Source organism: Dermacentor silvarum, chromosome 3, assembly GCF_013339745.2.
Source record: "Dermacentor silvarum isolate Dsil-2018 chromosome 3, BIME_Dsil_1.4, whole genome shotgun sequence".
Classification (NCBI taxonomy): Eukaryota; Metazoa; Arthropoda; class Arachnida; order Ixodida; family Ixodidae; genus Dermacentor; species Dermacentor silvarum.
This window is the reverse complement of record NC_051156.1, coordinates 46182275-46202436: the sequence shown is the minus strand read 5'-3', so window position 1 is coordinate 46202436 and position 20162 is coordinate 46182275. Positions and strand designations below refer to the sequence as shown.

General features: G+C 48.9%; 1 protein-coding gene across 1 annotated transcript in view; it reads left to right on the top strand.

Moving 5' to 3' along the window:
• LOC119444327 (ATP-binding cassette sub-family C member 3-like) overlaps positions 1-20162 on the top strand; it is a 321860-nt gene that overhangs the window by 270732 nt on the left and 30966 nt on the right. The window contains exon 21 of the mRNA XM_049663273.1: positions 9972-10298. Within this exon, the coding sequence (XP_049519230.1) occupies positions 9972-10298 (327 nt within the window). The remainder of the gene's footprint in view (positions 1-9971; positions 10299-20162) is intronic.

Genomic DNA, 20162 nt, shown 5'->3' with positions numbered 1-20162 from the left:
CTGTCTGAAAAACTCCTGTCTCGGTAAACAGGCCCATATCGAGTGATGCGTGCCATGACTCCAGTTACGTATGAAATCGCCCCAGTGAGTACCAGTGCCTCATCTGCCCCGACTTCCACTGTCGTTGTGCATGTCGCAAGCCTAAAACCGTATTACCCTCCTGTTATCACTGATATTTAGACGCACCGGGACGGTGCTTCTGCCGTCGGGGATAGTGATACATGCATATTGCGCGTTTCTTCTGGACGATGCGCGCGGGCGCCAAGACGAAGAAGACAGTTCGAAGTGCACTTTGCTCTCGAGCTGTCGGTTGAACTGGCCAGCGCTGCAGCTATCCTTTGTAAATATACTTTGTAAATAGTCTCCAATACTTAATCCTTCGTTCGCTTAACAATATATATGTAATGAGAGGAGCAGAGCGAACAACCGTTCACTGGGCAGGTTGTGCTATAGTCTCTCCTCGTCGCCTTCGCTTCTCACGCCCAAGCGCTCGCTGTCCGAGCGCCCGCTCCCAAGTGCATCTCTTCATCTTTACACTGGGCCACGCTGCAAGTTTCCGGCACGGCTTGCAAACACGTCACTTAGCATGGAGGGAACTTGTCCAGCGTGCGAAGTCGGCATTGGTGAGCCGTTCAGCACGCAACTAGCTTCTCTGGCGGGCGGCACTGGCTATTGCGCGCTGGTCAGAGGTCTCGCCGACGATTATCCCGCCGCGAAGCATTGTAAATTTCAGTCGAAGTTGAGATTCCCTTAAAGGGTGCTCCGTTGATTACTGTGAGTGGTGCGACTGCTACCAGTCTTTCCCGCTTCTCCTCAGGTATTCGAGGACTATCACAGGAAGAGTTGGAGAGGGTCCACGGATGGTAATGCTCTGAATGATTCGAGGGCACAGTCAGAGCCATTCTGGAGTGGCGCAGCCGTGCTTGCCACATCGCTGGAATTAACAGCAACTGGCTGCAGCGGACCATGCCATCCTCGCTTCTCGCCATGCATGCGGGGACTGTTGTCGAAAAAACAGGATGACGACACATTGTCTGAGTATGTAGACCGGAACCTATTGAACAGAATGGGTACCAGGGCTATCGGCTCCCCTTCGCTGCGGTGGCCACCACGCCTTGGCGCCGCACTGACACTGAAGGGCGCACCTTGTCCCCTGCGTGGATGCTGCGCTTGACGGCGACAACGCCGAGAGGTGCAGCAGGGGTGTTGTCGGATACAATGGAACGTAGTAATGGATGGTTCTGGTAAATGGCTTTGTCGGCCGCCGACGCTTGCTGTTGCTGCTGCTGCTGATGATGATGATTTATTGGCATCCCCTTTGAAACGGGGCGGCGACAAATAGTCACCTAGCCTGCTTGATTTAATCACGTATACTATACATGTTCTTTATATAGCATTTTTGTATACCTCTCATTATTCTTTTTCTTTTTCAAAAAATTTTCCTTGTACCACTACCTATGAGTTTAAGAGATCATTTCGTATCCATTTTTTCCCTGCTTTGTTTCCAGCAGTACTCTAATCGTTTCTTGCTTATCTCTACGGCTGATCTGTTGATGTTTCCTTCCACTTTAAACCCAAGTGCTTCTGGGAGTGGCACGTTACCTATGGTTCTCGCTGGGTGGATCCCGTCGCATTCCATTAGGATGTGCTGAGTGGTCTCTGGATGTTTACTGCAGCATACACATGCCTCATTTAGTTCCGAATATTTGTTCCGGTATGTTTTGGTCCTTAGGCAACCAGCTCGAGTCTCAAATAGCAAGGCATTGCTTTTTGTGTTATCGTATTCATTTTCCCTTCTAATTTCTTTCTTCTCATTCTTGTAAATCTCCATTGTCTTTTTTGTTTCCAATCTTTGAATCCAATTCATGGCTATTTCCCTCACTTGCTTTCTGATGACTCTTGGTTGTCTATTTACAGTTTCGATTATCCTGTACTTGGTTGCCTACTTCCTTGACCTCTTCCTCAATTCTTTGTCCACGCTTGTCATGTAGAGATACTTGTGCACTTTAGCCGCCCATTTATTCTCATTCATGTTCCTGAGCCTTTCTTCAAAACTAATTTTGCTCTGTGCTTCTCTGACTTCAAACTTGCTTGAATGCCAAACAATGCCCTCTGGTAGCAGGAATCCGAACTGAATCAGTGCCACCGCCACTGCTGCTGGAACCACGAGGTGTTAGTGCTGGTGGCTGCTGAAGACTAGAAGATGCCGAAGTGCTGCTATTGTTTCCTTGTTGCGGCGGTGGTGCTTTCGGGCAACAGGCATCCTGAAGTGAAGGCTGTCGTGTGATGCCTCCTTTGCGACTTGATATAACTGACCCTCCCTGGGACGATGACGCCATCGGGTAGAGAGTGCCTTCACGCGGCGGCTTGCTGCAGCCCAGGGAGGAGGAGTTCGGGGCTCTTGGCCTTCGGGCGAAGCCCTGGTCCGGATCTCGCTACTTGACATGCAAGTCGAACGCCGGCTCGTAGATGTGCTGCTGGTGGTCCATCTCGTCGGCGGACGGCGCCCCTCCTGTGGCCGGGGTGGCGTGTTCCAGAATGGGGCACTTGTTGCGCTGCTCTTCTGCCCTCAGCAGCCGCACAGCCACAGTGGCTGGGCCCGTGTCCGAAGGATCGCTGTAGTGCACATCGCCCGCGTCGTCGCCGCATGCCTATGCTGCCGATGCCGCTGCTGATGCAGCTTCATCCACTGTCTTGGAGGTGTTACTGCCGGGTTCGCTATGAATGGTGGAGGACGCCCACGTAGAGCTCGAACCGGAGGCCTGTGACTGATGCGGTAGCGGCTGAGGGCTTGACTCACTACCGCTGTTGCTGAACCGTTGGCTCTCGACCGCGATCTTCGACGACGACGAGCCGCAGCTGATGCTTGGGGATGTAGGGGCCGCGCGGGCATAAGGAAGCGGGCCGAAAGCAACTATCAGAGCTGCACTCAATTCAGGCGAGGACCCCTGCGTAGTTGTCCATGCCTTGGCGGCACGGCAACGTCGTTGTGCTGTAACCAGCCATCTTTTTTGGTCTGGCCAGGCATGACGATCACCCAACGCATTGACAGTGTGAACTCAAAGGATGGCGTCATCTTGAAAGCCGCGAAGCGGTGGCTGCTGGACGTCGCAGCGCCTCACCTTCGCCAGGCTGCCTGTCCAGCTTCCCGGCGAACTAGGGCCGGTATCCACGGATAGGGCGGTCGTTGTTGTAGTCGCGGTAGCCGGATCGACCACCAAGGCAGTATCGACGGCCTACTTTGGTGGCTGGGGGGTGGAGGTGAAGTAATGCGTGGGTTGATATTCTCGCTTAAGGTAAGCGTATGTTCCCAGGCAGTACGGGTCCCAGACGGAGGGGCAGAAGCGCTGTCTCAGTGTGAGGTGCAACGGCGCAACCGCTAACGGATGCGAAGGCGTTCTTCATAACCTCGAGCTGTTGTGCCAACTTGGCGACAGTTTGGACGAGATCACCGTTTGAGTCCTGCCCTAGAGCCGCCGAGGTGGCTTGGACGCCATCCCCGGCCTGTCCGGTAGGTATTTGCGACTGTGGTAGGGTGGCCGGTTCCATAACCGAGAAAGCGTGTACGGTGTTCCTGGGCTGGAGGGACCCGATACGCCGAAGAACCGCGAGGACACACTTAAAGCTAGAACGACTTAAACAGGTTCGTTGTAGGCTGCGCCATTGTAATGAGAGAAGCAGAGACAACACCCGTTCACTGGATCGGCTCTTCTATTCGCTCCTCGTGGTCTGCTCTTTTTGCGTCCTAGCTGTCGCTGTCCGAGCGCCCGCGCCCGAGCGCGTCTCTTCATGTCTACAATATGTACAGGGTGCTCATTTTTAAGTTTTACGGAATTTTTAGAAATCACCTGTGGCACGTAGCATAATTCCTATCATTGAGCTGGGTTATTCGATGAGGCGGACATTAGTAGCACGAGAAATCAAAACACATATTCAACTGATTAACAAAAAATTACTAATTAACTTCTTGGTTACTACTTTACGACACATATTACCATTTACGAATTGAAGCCGGTGAGCTTGTCAGGCGCATTCACTTGGAATTAATTTCCCGAATGACACCAGTTTGGAGACATGTGCCATCAAACTTGCCGTCAAAATGCACTGTTGCTCCACTTGCTTTTTTTACCAAAATGCTGTTTTATACATTGAAGCACAAAAGTAACTGGAACGCCCATATATTTCGTCCCACACTTTGGGAAATAATATCTCGAAACTGGTGTCATCCTGAAAATTTATTTCAAATGGATGCGTTTGCAAACTTACCTGCTACAATTCATAAACTGCAATATGTGTCGTAAAGTAATTAACTAAGAAGTTCATATTTCATTAGTCAATTTTGGTTAAATACAGTTGAATATGTGTTTCGATTTCTCGTGCTACTAATGTCCGCCTCTCCGAATAACCCAGTTCAACGATAAGAATTATGCTACCTGCCACAGCCGATTTTTAAAAATTCCGTAAAATTTCATTTTGAACAGCCGGTATATTACTTACAATAAGTGAAAAAGCCTGGAAATGTGTCCGTCAGTTATTTTCTTGCGATAGCAATTATATGGACACTTCAACCAGATTTCTGCCGTCGGCGTCGCCGTCGTCGTCGCCGTCGCCGTGACGTTCCGTATACATTCCAAGGGCGATAAAATCGTCGCCGCGCGCCGTATGCGCAAGCGAAAGCGCGCGGGGGACGCGCGCTAAAGGCGTATCTTGCCACTCAATCTCCCACGCGAAAGCAAGACACGGGAAGAGGGAGGGAGGGGGAGGGGCAGCTTTTCCTCTGCCAACAACTTCTTCTCTGCCCAGCGGTCGCCCGCACCGACTCTTATCTCCACACGGCTCAGTCCTTTGTATGCGCTGTGCATTCGCCGCTCAGTTTCCGTTGAAGCGATAGACCGCGCGAACTTGCGCTTGCTGCCAGCGTTTTGACAGTCGTTGGCTGCGGTCATTCAGTGTGATCTATTCATGTTTTCTTGTGCGCGCTGACACCACGATTGTTAATTCAGTTAATAAGCCAATGTGTCCAAGTTTATGCAGCCGATAAAACTACTATCCCTACTGCGAATAACGCTATACTAATTTGCTATCGCAATCGATGCTTCGTCTTTCGGGCGAAACTGCGACATTTTTTATATTTAACAAACATAGACCGATATATCAATCACACTAGGTGAACCATGGGGGCCCGAGAGATTATAAGCATTTGCATTTATTTCTTGACAATATATAAAATCTAGCTATGATACAGAGTGGTAAGACAGTAAGGCACATAGGTCCCCGATCCCGCCCAGTAGCAGCAGTGCAGCGCACATAAATAAATGCCGCTTTGTTATACACAATTTTACTTATTAAACAAATATTTACTCGGTGTTTAAGTTTACAGCACAAATGTATCGATAGTTAAGGTAGTAGTATTGCGGAGGTTATATACAACGAAGTGCAATCAACATAAATGACTTACAATATTCACAAGAAAAAATGACAGCAGATGTGCGCGACATTGGGGAATCGGAACCAAATTTCCAGGGATGTTTCGTTAGAACAGTTTCGGTCAAATTTTCAGTTTCCGGTCATTATATCGCATAGTTTAAAAAGTTGGATGTGTAAGGCTGCTCCACTTGGAACCTTGTCTGCATGTAATGCTTTGGAGCACTTCTTGTTGGAAGTTTTTAAAAAGCCAGTAATTCATTAACACATGTATTACTTCGCCATAGTACTTCGCCATAGTACATGGTACCGAAACGCCAGAAGCGTTAAAACTTCGCGATGCATTGTACTTAAAATGCTGCCTATTCCGTCAAATAATAAAATATCTTAAATGCAGAGTTCTCTTGGGACATTGGGAAACCTAGCTAATAACAGGAGCGTGATACTTTCGAATACTTGCTTACAGTGTGTTTAAAGCTGTATTTCATAAGCACGCATTTACCATCGCAGATAAACCTGGCGTATTGTCCGCGCTATGTTCGCAAAATTTGACCGCAGTTGTAGTTGTAACTATGACAGTGTAGGCGTCTATTGTACAAGGCGAATTTAACCTACTCACTTAGAAAATAGCCGACATCTTGCCCAAACCATTCCCCTAATTTTCCCCAAATATAAAGTACATGCTATCTTTAGCTCACCCAGGACATCGGAGAAACAAATTACGCATCTCGTATGATGCACGAAAACACATATAAAAACGAGGGTTTATTAACTATTTGCAACGCTTGCATTTACCGCAAGAAACTGAAATTTCGCAATGCGTTGCGATTAAAATTCTCCTTATTCTCCGGTAATGTCAAGTCCGTATCTCGCATAGTTGCTTTAGGAGCTTGGGAAACATTTAAATTAGCGGCAGTATGACACTTTATAACACATCAAGAAGTAAATTTCTACATAGGCTGTAACGAACCTACACAGAATAAACATTTATCGCTCGTCACTCAGAACATTGCTTCTTACTTCGATTAAATATAAACACCGTGCCACGCATACTTTACCGAGGATACCATTGGGAAAGAACTAAATGACGTGTATAACTACTAAAAATTGGGTGAAAGGGAGCATTCGGAAACTATTTTTAGTGCACATAAGCAACCTGCACAGTTCAAATTTTCGGTACACGTCACTAAAATGTGGCCTTCATTTCTTCAAAATGTGGAATATCTGCTGTTCTTGCTCCTGCCGCGAAACATGTAATAGAGTGTCGCTCTTACTTAGAAATGGCCTGTAACTGAAATCGACAAATTAAGAAGTGACAAATCCAATGATTTCATGCCGTAAGGCGCACCAATCGCTGGGCACGGCTGATTATACTACTTTATCCAGGCCTGTCCACTCGCCTGCAGGTTAATTATAGCAAGCCGATTGTGTTTTCAAATACGGCTGGGCCGTCCTAAAAGCTGGACATGGTGCTAGTAGCGTAACGGGAAATTTGTTGCGGCGGGAACTGTCCATCGCTAGGCATTCTACGCAATGCGAGCGTTTATGGCGAATCCCGCACGTCGCCCTCTACAGCGCGTTACGAGGAGGCACAAAAGACAATCCTTGCTGCCCAAGCAGGGGAGAGTGTGTACAGAAAACCATTACTTCCATAGCCACTATATTAAGGAAGAAAATTTAGCCTGAGCTGTAGTTTTGTTGGACTGGGCACCGTGCAGTCAAAAGTTCCCGCTTTCAAAAGGGGGGGGGGGTCATATGGCATACTTTGCCCTCCCCCCACTATTGCCAGGGGGAAGGGAAGTGCCCCCCCTCTCCCCTGTAGATACACTTATGCCTGTCACATCCTCTCAACTGTGCTACTACCACATAACATCATCACGGGTCCAATGACCACGCCTGATCTCGCATAGCTTAAGTTGCGATCCACAACGTAACCGAATGTGCTCCCCATTGCGCTGCACGCCTTCACTCAGATTTACCTGTGAAATACCTTGCTGGGCAAATAAATGTTTGGAGATGACATTCCCCCGGCGGCACCACCGTGGTTGACACACACTAAGCCATCGCAACCAGAGAACATATCACACCTGCCGGTAGCTAACTGCATATGGAGCGCATGTCCTCTGCAAAAGAGACAATTTCGTTCAATTTCACAGTTCAGTTGGAGGCGTGTGAGTGTCTATTACATGATCTCAGACACTAAGGGCACTTCTTCCTCCATTACGCGCAAAAATTATCCTGGTTACGCCAATGTCTAGCGCATCTGCGTCTAACTACATGCCTAGTTCTCGATAGGCTAAAATTCACGGAATCTCAAGTGAGATAGCCAGCTGCAAATGCTGAATATAAATCACTTGACGTGACCCCGTGTCGGCTTCCACTTCCAGGAGCAGTGTGCGCAGTTATTATTGCGATAGCAATTATATGGACACTGCAAAGCAGATTTCTGCCGTCGGCGTCGCCGTCGCCGTGAGGTTCCGTATGACGCCAATGGAGATGAAATCGTCGCCGAGCGCCGCCGAACGCTGTATGTGAGAGTGAAAGGGCGCGAGGGACGCGCACTTTCACGGGGAGTGAACCCACGGCGGAGAACAAACGCGCGTTCTGCGCCGTGCTCCCTTAAGGGCTGCAGAAGTAGGCGTCTCTTTCCTCCTTTACAATCACCATATATGTAGAGCCATAGCCTCCTATATTTTATTGCGATAGCAATTATATGGACACTCAAAAGCAGATTTCTGCCGTCGGCGTCGCCGTCGCCGTGAGGTTCCGTATGACGTCAATGGAGATGAAATCGTCGCCGCGCGCCGAACGCTGTATGTGCGAGTGAAAGGGGGCGAGGGACACGCGCTTTCACGGGGAGTGAACGCACGGCGGAGAACCAACGCGCGTTCATTGCCGTGCTCCCTTAAGGGCTGCAGAAGTAGGCGTCTCTTTCCTCCTTTACCATCACCATATATGTAGAGCAAACGCGCCTTCTTCTGACGCACGAAAGGCCGTGGGGGGGAGGGGGAGGGAAGGGAGGCGACGTTTAGCTGCGGCACCAAGTGCCTATTTATATCAGAGGCTCCGGCAACAGTCACCAACGCCGCACGCATTTTGAGCGAACGCGGGCAAAACGCCGACGGCGTCGACAACAGTTCTGCGTGTTGCCGGTGCTGCTGCATGTCCAAGTTTATACAGCTGATAAAGCTGCTATCATTACTCCGTATAGCTCTCTTCCAATTTGCTATCGCAATTGATGCTTCGCCTTTCAGATGAAACTGCGACAACTTTTTCTAAAAAAATTATAACAAGTGGAGCTTTCTTACGTCTCGCTTTCTTACCCATTGAGGGCTCCGCAATTATGATACGCACCTGGGGTTCGTTACCGCAAACCTTGTACGCTACACGAGTGGTTTTACACTTCGCTCCAATCGGAATGTTTCTCTCTGTCTCTGCTGCAGGGGCCGGATTGAAACCCGCTACTTCATGCCTAATAACGCAATGCAACAGTCACGGAGCTATCGCGGCGGGTCTCATTCGTTCTCATTTTATGAATAGTTCTTCCCGAGAATGCTTTTATGCAGCTGATCGGTGGTTCGAATCAGGGCTCACGTTGGTTTCGACGGGAATTCAGGGCGCAGGCTCCTTTCCCAAGCGTATCACCCCTGAAGGAAGCCGAACGCCAGGCCGGGGTACGCTTGTACCCTTTTGAACCAGTGGGTGCCCGGCGGCGGTGGGAATCGAACCCACAGCCTCCCGCAGCTGAGGCGGGCGTTCTACCACTAGGCCACGGCTGCGGTTCGAACCACAAACAGCCATGCCAACAGGATGCGTACCTCTGCTCTAGTGTATGTATCATCATGTGTAAATACATTTGCGAACATACGTAACCACGACACGCCTGATCAATTGAAGGACGCATCCGGTCAACTTTGTTGACGAGTGCAACGAGCAGGTATGCAACACGTGCGTCGAGCGCGTTGTTATCCGGTACCTGTTCTTCCCTCAGGGCAATGTTCACGGGCTGTGTATCGTGGTTTATTCTTTTCGGTTCGCGTTATTTTTACCCTTAAACGAGATAAAAATTAAAAGTGGAAATTAAATGTGATGAGCCAGACTATAGTGGATCCAGTCCGAGGCGCCCGTTTTGTTTATTATGTGAAACGTTTTTCGCAATCAAATAGGTGTCCATCGACGTAGACTGTGCAGGCTCATGCATCCATAGGTGCCCCACTTGCTCTCTTTCAAACGACACCTCTACGGCACATTTTTACTGCGATCAGCGCCGGTCGCCTTGAACTTTGTTTAGCACCTCTTTGTGACCAAGAACCAGTGTTTGTAGAACGCTGAGGTCGACATCAGTAATCAGCAAAGTTATTTCGTTGTACTTATTCCCCAGCGCTATAAATGGCAAATACTCAAGTGAATTGCTGCATTAGGCAGTGCTTCTACAGCTCCCTCTTGATGTTGCGTGTTTGACTGCTGCGTCCTTCGCTTGTTGTATGCATTTTAGTTTATCATCAAAGCAGGTTATTTTTAGCGAAATAATTATATTTTCCTTGCAGACCCTGGCTACGCGAGCATCCCATACTTCTCGCTTTTTCGAGAGCGTGGCTACGTCCCGGCTGTTCCAGCACATGACGGAGACGCTAGACGCCTTGAGTAGCGTTCGTGCTTACGGAGTTGTAGAGCGCTTCCGGTGTCACTTCTACCGGCTGACGGACACCGTCATTCGCGGTTACTCGGCCTACTGCGGCTGCTACCGCTTTACGCGCACGATATCGGCTACCGGAGCGTTCATGGTTCTCCTGGCAGCGTTGCTACTCAGCATCATAGGCTCGGCTCCGCCAGATCCAAGCAGCCTTGGCCTCACAATGAGCGCCGCAGCTTCGGTGAGTTGCTCGGGTGGCAGTGGTTTCTTGACCTACGTGACACATTGATCTATCACCATTTGTTACTTTGGGTGTGAAGTGGCAACGACCGTCACTAACTTTCATTCAATCAATGAGAAAAATAGGGGAACTCGATGGCTTGATTTTTTGTGCCTAAAACCACATGCTCCCAGCAGACAATGAAGCCGGAAAAAGCATAGGGGAAGTTACCAGTTTAAAAAAAATTGAATTCAAGAAATAAAAGTCCGAGCTCACCAATGCGCTTCTCGTGAGTTGGGAATGTGAAAGCATCAATATCCACATGAACGCCGCTGAGCGGGATTTCGATTTTTGCGCTGCGAGTAATGCACAGTAGCGGTACGTGCAGCACGAGACAGCAAGCAGCAGCAGCCTACAGTGTCAATGCCGCATGGCACTAACGTCCTGCGCGACGAGAGACCGATGAAGCAGCAGCGGCCGCCAAGACGGGCAAACGATAGCGGGACGTGTTGCCCGAGCCAACAAGCAGCAGCAACTTGCGGTGCTGGCTTGCAGCAAGCGTGACGTCGCAACGTGGCGTCGCAGCCAATGGGGCTGCGACGCCCATTAAGGTGCTGTTTCGCTGCTACTGACTACAGACGCCGGCTTTTTAGCTCAATGGGCCATTTGACGCTTTCGCATCAATAATAAGCAATAAATGAATGTTGAAGCAAAGACAAATTGCCGGAGGTGGGAGCCGGAGCCTCATCTTCCTCATTACGCGCGCCATGTTCTACAAATAAACTACGGCGCCGATTATCTCCCGTAGCACTTTTCTGGGCACTTTTGTATGTATCCTAGATACACCCTTAGGAGTGTTAGCCAGCGTCCTCCCTGTGATTGTGGCGGATTTGGCAAGGTGCTTTGACATCAGCTGTTACTAGTGGGTCATTACACGAGAGATCAACACGGGCCCAAAAATTCATATTTTAGATTTCATTCAATATTTTATATTTTGTGGGCATATCACTCGGTAGTACGAAAGTGAACTTGCATTCTTTGAGAAATGGATACTTTAGGAGAAAAAAAAATATCGAAATTCTTCAGGTGGCAGGCGCCATTTACATGCACCGGGCATTCTCGCAAATTCACAACAATGTCAAATACAAAATATTACGGCTACAAAGAATGCATTTTCTTGTGTAAAACGTATACGTGAAGAAGAGTCAGCAAGAGTTGTTTGAGGCTTCTGTGCAAAACGGAAGTGTTTAAAAAAAATCTTAATTTGCTACACTTTTCGAAAATTGCTATATTTACGAATTTTTATCTACTAAACTAATTAATGTAGCCTTTTAAAATTTGGTGGGCTATGAGACTTTAACCTGTTTAACGATTGTGCTGAATATTGTTGCTGTAGCACAAATTTCCATTTTTACAGTTTGCCTCAAATGTGAAGTATTGAAAAAAATGAGCACTATTTAAAAATCAAAATAAAAAAAAACCCCGTCGTTAATTTTTCTCAAAATTTCGTAAACAGCTGTCCACAGACACTAAAAAGAACATTAAAAAACATCTTGCATTATTTTGTTTTTAATGACAATATATGTGGTAGAAATGAGAGCTTCGCTGGGATGCAGCAAGGTGCTAAGAAATAGGGACAACGGGGTAAAAAGAACGTCCATTAGCCTCTGACTTGCCTAAACTTGGCCATGATTGCGACACAAGGGCAGTTTTGGTAAACTAGTATTAGGATTGCAAGCACGCATTTCTCGAATGCCTTACTTTCTGACGTAAATTGTGCTACTGGGTCATAGTTCGCGCCCATATTTTGTTAGTGCTTTTAGATGATGCTCTTCTGAAAATCGTCTCTTTTGAACGAGTTGGTAGAGTGTAGCAGAATGGGGAGTGGGTCCGTGGGAGGCGGTGGCAAACAGGTGGTAAAGCGAAAAACGTTGAAAGTTGCTGGTGGTGTGGCCGCCGCCTTAAGAGGAAGCTTTAGCTTGGGTGCTCCTATCTAAATACATGTAAAACGAGAATTCGTTTTTCTCTGCGACCACTGCACCACATTTGATGACGTTTGTTGCAGTTAAAAGAAAAGTGGAACTCTGGTGGCTGTTGGTTGCGATTTTTTTATTTAAGTCGTCAACTATTTAATAAAATTGACAAAATAGCAGAGCTTCACAACGAAACTATCAAATTTACAACTCTAACTCAGCAATGAAACATGATATCACCATCTTGTAAACTGCACCGAATAGAAAATCTAAAGTGTACAACATTGCTATATTCTACATGGCTTTAAAACAGACTACTATTTTGTTTGTAGAACTTCCGCAAAATCCTTGTAAACTATGTAACAAATTCACGTAAGAATCAAATTGGCATATCAAATTTGTCTGCTTTGAATGCTCTAATAGATGCCGTTCACAGGTCTGCGATATCTTTTATATAGGCGCAGAGCTACGAATTTGTAAACTTCGTGCTTCTATTTTTTTCAAACTTGCCAATTCTTGAAAATTATAGTTAAACAATGCAGGCCAGAAATCGACATTTCGCGTCCGACAGTCACTACAATTTACCTTTCTCTCTCATGTGCAACAAATTTAAGTAAAATCGGCCGAGTGGTTATCTCAGGAAATCGTTTGTGCGTTTCACATGTATTTGAATGGGTGGCATCGGAGTTGGGCCCGAGCGAAAGCTTCCTCTTAAGTGCAAGCTTTATTAGATTCGCTTCATTAGATCTGCGTGATCTGGCCCTCTGGATCAGTTGGTCTTATTGAAAATGTGGAAAGAGCCGCCATTACTGCAGCGCTTCGTAAACTAAGCACGCTATCATCCTTTCGGATTTGCCAGCGGTGCTCCAACGATTATCCCGTGCGTTGTATGGCAGCAAGTTCGGCCGACACTCATTGATGTTAGCTAAGGAGCTCAGCAATAGGCATTTCATTCTCAAGTTTCAGTGGATACCGCCACATGTTGGACTTGCAGGCAGTGATGCAGCAGATTAAATTAAGAGTGCCAATGAATCACCCCTTATATAAAGACTTCTCAGCACTTTGAAAATCATTCACCATCCAGGAGTGGTTTTAGCACTTTGATTATCACCTCACCATCCAGGAGTGGTTCAAGGAATCCGTCACGCAGAAGCTATACGCTGATTCATAGAATAAAAACTAGTTCCGCGAACACCCCCCCCCCCCCTCCCTGTTAACGCGGAACAGTTCATCTGTGCCTGCCAATACTTCAATAAAAACAGAAACGCTCTGCTTGAGGCTTCGAACAGTAGACCATTATCCTTAAGAGTGTGCGGAACAGGTAATGTGTCCCAAAACACATAAATTTCGGAGAGAGGATGTGTCACGCCTCTTTCCACCTGTTCAATCCCCTTTTTAAAGAGGCGGTAGAAGAGAGCAACCGCTGGCACTCTCTGCCAGCTAAATAAGTCCTAACCAACACCATCGCCCCCCCCCCCCACCCCTCCCATCACCATATCTTAGGTTATACTGTATAATGATGTTTCCGACGGAGCCATGGCGAGTGCAAAATTTTTAGAGAATTTTACCTGCCGTAAATTTTGTTACTTGTGTACATGCAAAGGGAGTTCACCGTTAAATCTGAAATTATCTGCGCTGCAAGCTACGCACACTTGTTAAATAAAACGAGCCATGTAAAGGTTGCTCTGTCGACGTATCTTTACTCGCATTCAAGAGAATGAGTATTGTACTAAACGGTATTTTATGCATAAGTATTGACCATAAGGGTAAAATTACCCTTGTTGCGCATCCTGGCCAAGTTTAGGCAAGTCAGGGGCTAATGGACGTTCGTTTTACCCCGATGTCCCTATTTCTTAGCACCTTGCTGCATCCCGGCGAAGCTCTCATTTCTACCACATATATTGTCATTAAAAACAAAATAATGCAAGATGTTTTTAATGTTCTTTTTCCAGTGTCTGTGGACAGCTGTTTACGAAATGTTGAGAAAAATTAACGATGGGTTTTTTTTTATTTAGATTTTTAAATAGTGCAGTTAGCAAGTTTACGTCATTACATAGTACGTTACGAAACATTGTTTATCAAACGCACAAATGGAGCATTAGAAGCAAACAAGTAAATTGCTCACATGCACAGAGCTCTCCATAGAGTGCGAATGGTCGCTGTACAGCCTTTAAAGTATGGCCACTGCTGCGTCCCAAAACGGCCGTGTGCATTCTTTGGGTGTTCCCCAAGAGGCAGCGCCTTCATCAGCGCTCGCCTAGATGGTGACGGAGCCTGGCACTAACTTGACGCGCAAACAAAGAAGTTCACATCGAGGCGACAACAACCGCCGCTCTCCGTGGAAGCGCTAACGACCGTGATGTCCAATCTCATGACCGTGACAAGCTGACCGTCTTGGAGGGCATGGAACAAATGTCGACGAGTTTCGTGCAAAAAGCAAGCACCCCTGTTTCTAGGTGGCCTTGTCCTTGCTTCGATGGTTGGACATCAGAGGCAGAGTCGAGTAAGGTGGTGAGACCATGGGGAGGGGGGGGGGGGGTAATTCGCGAATAGTTCGACCATTATGATTGGCCGAGGCGCACTTGTCATATTCTGTGAACGACTGCGCCTCGACTGTTTTAAAAACGGACACCTTTGGTGCAGTGAGTGTGTGCTGGCGAGTGTGCTCTGACATGTAGTGAGATCAGACGTTTAAACCGCTCCAACATGGAGTCTGCTCCCGTACCTGGAGCCAGTTGTGTGATTACGTAAAATAAACCAGTTTCTTGATTCCGTCAACCTCTCGACCTTATCTCCTCAACAACAAACAACTCTCGGCAAAAGAGACAGACGACGGCGAGGGCCTACTTAGCGACCTATATCCGACGCCCCGGTATAGCGCAGGCCAGCTATCATGTTTTACGCGCCCCGGTGGCGTAAGCGAGCCACCATCATTGTGACGGCCTAGTCGATACCACGGACCCCAAAACCGGATAACAACACTACCCAAGTGGCGTAGCCTGCTCCACTACGCAAGCGGGGAGGGAGGGAGGTGTGTGTGTGTGTGTGTGGGGGGGGGGGGGGGGCTTGTCACACTATTGCTCAAATTTTATGTTTGAGAATCGACTAACGCAACAAATGGGACGCTCTTCGATTCGTTATTCGAAAGTTTCGACTATTCGCACACTCTTAAGAACTAAGAAGCAAGCAGCTGACGAATAAACATTATGCTACGCTATGCAGCTGAGGATGTCAGTGTCAACACCCTCACTAGGCTTCATTGTCTAGTCATTTTTTTAAATTGCTAGCACTGTACTAGGCAAAATATATTATTTCGGACAAACATCAGGAAAATCACTTGCAGCAACTCGGGTGACTATTTTCCATCATACGTCATCCTAAAAAAGGCATTTTATTTAAATAAAATGCTTACCCTCAGCAGGATTCGGCGTTATGGCTATTTCTTGCGAGTCGGCCATTTTCGCTGCAACGCCAGGACAGTTTCGTGGCAGTGACTCAAGAGATGGGCGTTATTACTCATTTTGACGCAGAAACGGTATCACAATAAGAAAGGGCACTAGTGAGCTACGCATGGTAGTGAAATCTGCCTTCGTAAGCACTCGAAGCTTGTTGTTCTTGCCTATCACGTCTGTGGCTCCTACCCACGATGGGCGATTGGCCAAGAAACGGGTGGATTATTCCAAAATAATATGGAGTGAGAAGAAGTTTATTGGCGGTATCCGTCAAGGACGCTACGGGTTCATGGAACGGCGAGGCAGCGTGGGCATCGTCTCCAATGACACCAGCGAGCAGCAGCGCGAGCAGCGCGCGCCGAGCGTTGGCGATTCCGCTGAACAGAGGCTGTCTTCATAACAATCGCCCCTGCAGAAAAAGAGCCATCCTAGCAACCTAAGAGATTGGAAGCAGAGGGTCATGGTAGGGCTTGAGACGCGCCACGTGGACGAGGTCACGGCCACGCCGGCGCATGTCGTCAGATGGAGAAAGTGGCTCGGTGAGAAAATTCACCGGGCACGTTCGCTCCAAAACGCGGTAAGGCCTTTCGTACGTTGGAACGAGTTTCGAGGAAAGCCCAGGAGTTTGGCAAGGAACAGCGAGCCATACAAGACAACATGGGGCATACGTGGGATTTGGAAGTGAGTCGGCGCGGCCTTCCTTCTGGCGCTGTTGTTCTTGTGATTTAAAGGTGCGTGCGAGCTGGCGGCACTCTTCGGCCTGTCAGGCAGCTTCGTACACAGGTGGGCACTCGGAAGCATCAGGACGGTATGGAAGGAGAGTGTCGATGGTATGCAAAGGCTCCGGTCCATATAGGAGGAAGAAAGGTTAAAATCATGTAGTAGCTTGTATCGCGGTGTTGTATGCGAACGTTACAAACGGAAGTGCGTGGTCCCAGTTCCCATGATCAGATGCCACGCACACCGCGAGCATATTACCGAGAATGCTGTTAAACCGTTCTGTGAGCCCGTCAGTTTGCGGATGGTATGCCGTGCTCGTTCGATGAATAATGGGGCATTCCGAAAGCAGAGATTCAACGACTTCGGAGAGGAAGGCGCGACCTCTATCACTGAGGAGTTCTCGAGGTGCGCCATGTCGAAGGATGAAGCGATGTAGGACGAAAGAGGCTATATCCCGCGCTGTAGCATTCGGTCGAGCAGCAGTTTCGGCGTAGCGTGTCAAATGGTCCACAGTAACTATGATTCACTCATTTCCATCCGGTGTCATGGGAAGCGGGCCGTAGAGGTCAATGCCTACGCGATCGAAGGGTTTGGCAGGGCACGGAAGCGGCTGCAAGGCGCCAGACGCGCGTAAAGGGGGATTTACGACGTTGACAGTCAGGGCAGCACTGAACAAACTTTTGTAGTAGTAGCGATGGCGAATACGTTTGTAAGTCTTAAATACTCCGAATACCCCGAAGGCCATAGATGGCTACTAGTCATACCCCGCACCTCCACCAATTGAGAAGAGGTTTATTGGTGGTGTCTGTCAAGGACGCTACTAGTTCAAGGAACGGTGAGGCAGCGTGGGCGCCGTCTCCATAGACACCAGCGACCAGCAGCGCGCGCAGAGCGGGCCGAGCGTTGGTGATGACGCTGGACGGAGGCGCGTCTTCTTCTGCACAGGTGCATAAATTTTTACGTGACCAAAAAATGCATACTTTTTATTGCGATAGCAATTATATAGACACTTAAACTGGATTTCTGCCGTCAGCGTCGCCGTCGCCGTCGCCGTGAGGTTCCGTATAGATAACACCATCGCCGCGCGCCGTATGCCCGAGCGGTAGCGTGCGGGGGACGCGCGCTATCACGGAGAGCGAACGCACGGCGGAAAGCAAACGCGACCGTCGCGCGTGGGGGTATGGGAGGGAGGGAGGGAGGCGGGGCGACGCTGCGCTCCGGCACCAAAGGCCTATCCTGCAATCGTGCGCAAGGCGAACTTCCCACTCAATCTCCCACGCGCAAGCAAGGAAGCGGGACGGCAGCGCCGGAGGGAGCGGGGGGGGGGGGGGGGGGCGCACTTCTACTCTGCCAACAACCGCGCTCGTCGCTCGCCGGCCGCACTGTCTCTTATCTCCACATGGCTCGGACCTTTTCTATGCGCTGTGCATTCGCCGCTCAGTTTCCGTTGAAGCGATAGACCGCACTTACCTTCGCCCGCTGCGACGTATATGCGCTTGCTGCCAGCGTTTTGACAGTCGTTGTCTGAGGTCATTCAGTGTGATCTATTTATGTTTGCTTGTGCGCGCTCACACCACGCTTGTTCATTTAGTTAGTAATAGTCGGGTCACATTTTCCAACGTACGCTACACATGCAATGCTGCCCGGATCGGCAGTGCAGCGCTACAGGTGTGTCCCTTCGCACGCGCTGCACACGGGAAGCGCTTCTCATCAACACCACCGTTTCACACGCGCCTTCTCGTGGTCATCGAGTCTCTCTTCATGTCGGTCTACTTACGCCGCAGCACACCTGCTTACTTAATCAGCTGATGTTTACTACAATTTATATTGCTACCAAAGCCGCTCACCTTACTTCGTGTCACATTGCTGTGTTGCTATCGCATTCATTGCTTCGCCCTTAGGGTGAAACTGTGACTTTTTTTGTCTTCATGAAGATCCTCATGTGATGAATTGCAATTTGGCGTGTTCGAGAAAGGTCGTTCTCCTTGACTGAGGTCTCAGTAAACGTCAATTCTTTTTGCATTACCCTGTAGATGACATAAGCTGGTCGGAAACTGCCTGTGTCACCGTCATTTGTTTATTCATTTATTTATTTATTCAACTACCCTAAGCGCTGAAGGCAATACAGATTGGAGTGTTTACTACACAACACAAGAATACACAAATAAAGTTGCGAGTTAGAAAATTAGGTACGAATGCTTCTGCCTATACAATTTTGGCTAGCGGCAAATCAGTTATGCGAAATCCTGCAAGGTGCAGGCAGGTTCATGAAAGAAAAAATTGACAGCCACCCGTATGAAGCACGTATCTACAAAGAAGACCCACACGGGTTTCTCAGAAACAAGGCTTTGTAAGAGTACTGAAAGGTGGGCGAGTTGGTAACTAATCATCTTGAAACTGCACTTGCTCTTGCAAGCATGCTCTTGCCCATGCTCAGTTTAGTCGGACTGGGTATATATATATATATATATATATATATATTGTACTGAAGGCGATTGACCGCGCTTCGATGTCTGGGGAAAGAAGACGACGATGAGTGTGGTTGTTGTTGACGCTCTAGCTCGCGCTCGCCGGTAACCAGACCTGCCTTTCGGATAGCCTTCTGTAACGCCACATCGAGGCCTGCTTGAAGACCAACACCCCCATTTTAAGTGGTGGAGGTAGCGGGGTACTGTCCATCCTGGAACTTCGCAGCCGTACGCTACCATCAGCTTTCACCATGACTGATCCTGGCCCATCGCAAGCTGCTCCCGTGCCAACGACAATCCACTGTGCTGGCGTGCCCCGACAACGGGACCCACCTGTATTTAGCGGCACCGACGACCAGGACGTCGAGGATTGAATCGCCGAGTACGAACGAGTGAGCTCTAGTAACAAATGGGATGACCGCGCCAAGCTCACGAACGTTCACTTTTACATCACTAATGTAGCCGGCCTCTGGTTCAAAAACCATGAAACCGAAATCACGAGCTGGTCGACCTTTACGGCAGCCGTCGCGGAGGTCTTCGGTCGTCCCGCCGTGCGCCGGCTTCGCGCGGAACAGCGCTTGCGCAGTCGAGTCCAACGCAGGGAGGAGACGTTTACAAGCTACATCGAAGATGTTCTCTCCCTGTGCAAGCGCGTCGACCCATCTCTCACTGAAGGAGAAAAAATAAAGCAAATCATGAAAGGAGTCGACGACGACGCATTTCAGATGCTTGTCGCTAGGAACCCCCAGACGGTAGCCGACGTGATACAACTCTGCCAGACTTACGACGAGCTGCGAAAGCAGCGTGCGTCGACGCGCCGTGCTGCTCAAGATACAGCAGACATTTCCACCCTTGCCAGCGACGCCACTGCCGATCACACCGTTTTGCTGCCACACATAAAGCAGTTCATCCGCGAGGAAGTTGCACGTCAACTTTCCCTTGTCGCCCACACACCTGAGCCAGCGCCGTCATCTTTAGATCCACCTCTTCGTCATTTCATTGAGACGCAAGTCGCCCAGGCACTACCAACTGCCCCGCCGGCGTTGCCTGTCCCTACGCCATTAACTTACGCTGCCGCTCTTGCCAGACCACAGGCCCCATCTCTTTCTGGCGCCTACCGTGCCACCGGGTCCTTCTACACGTCGCCGCCACCCTCACGCCCGGTGCCCCATCCTTCTGCGCCCACCGGACCATCTGTTGTGAATCCGTGGCGTACCATTGATAACCGGCCCATATGCTTCGCATGTGGTCTTGCGGGCCATATAGCCCGCC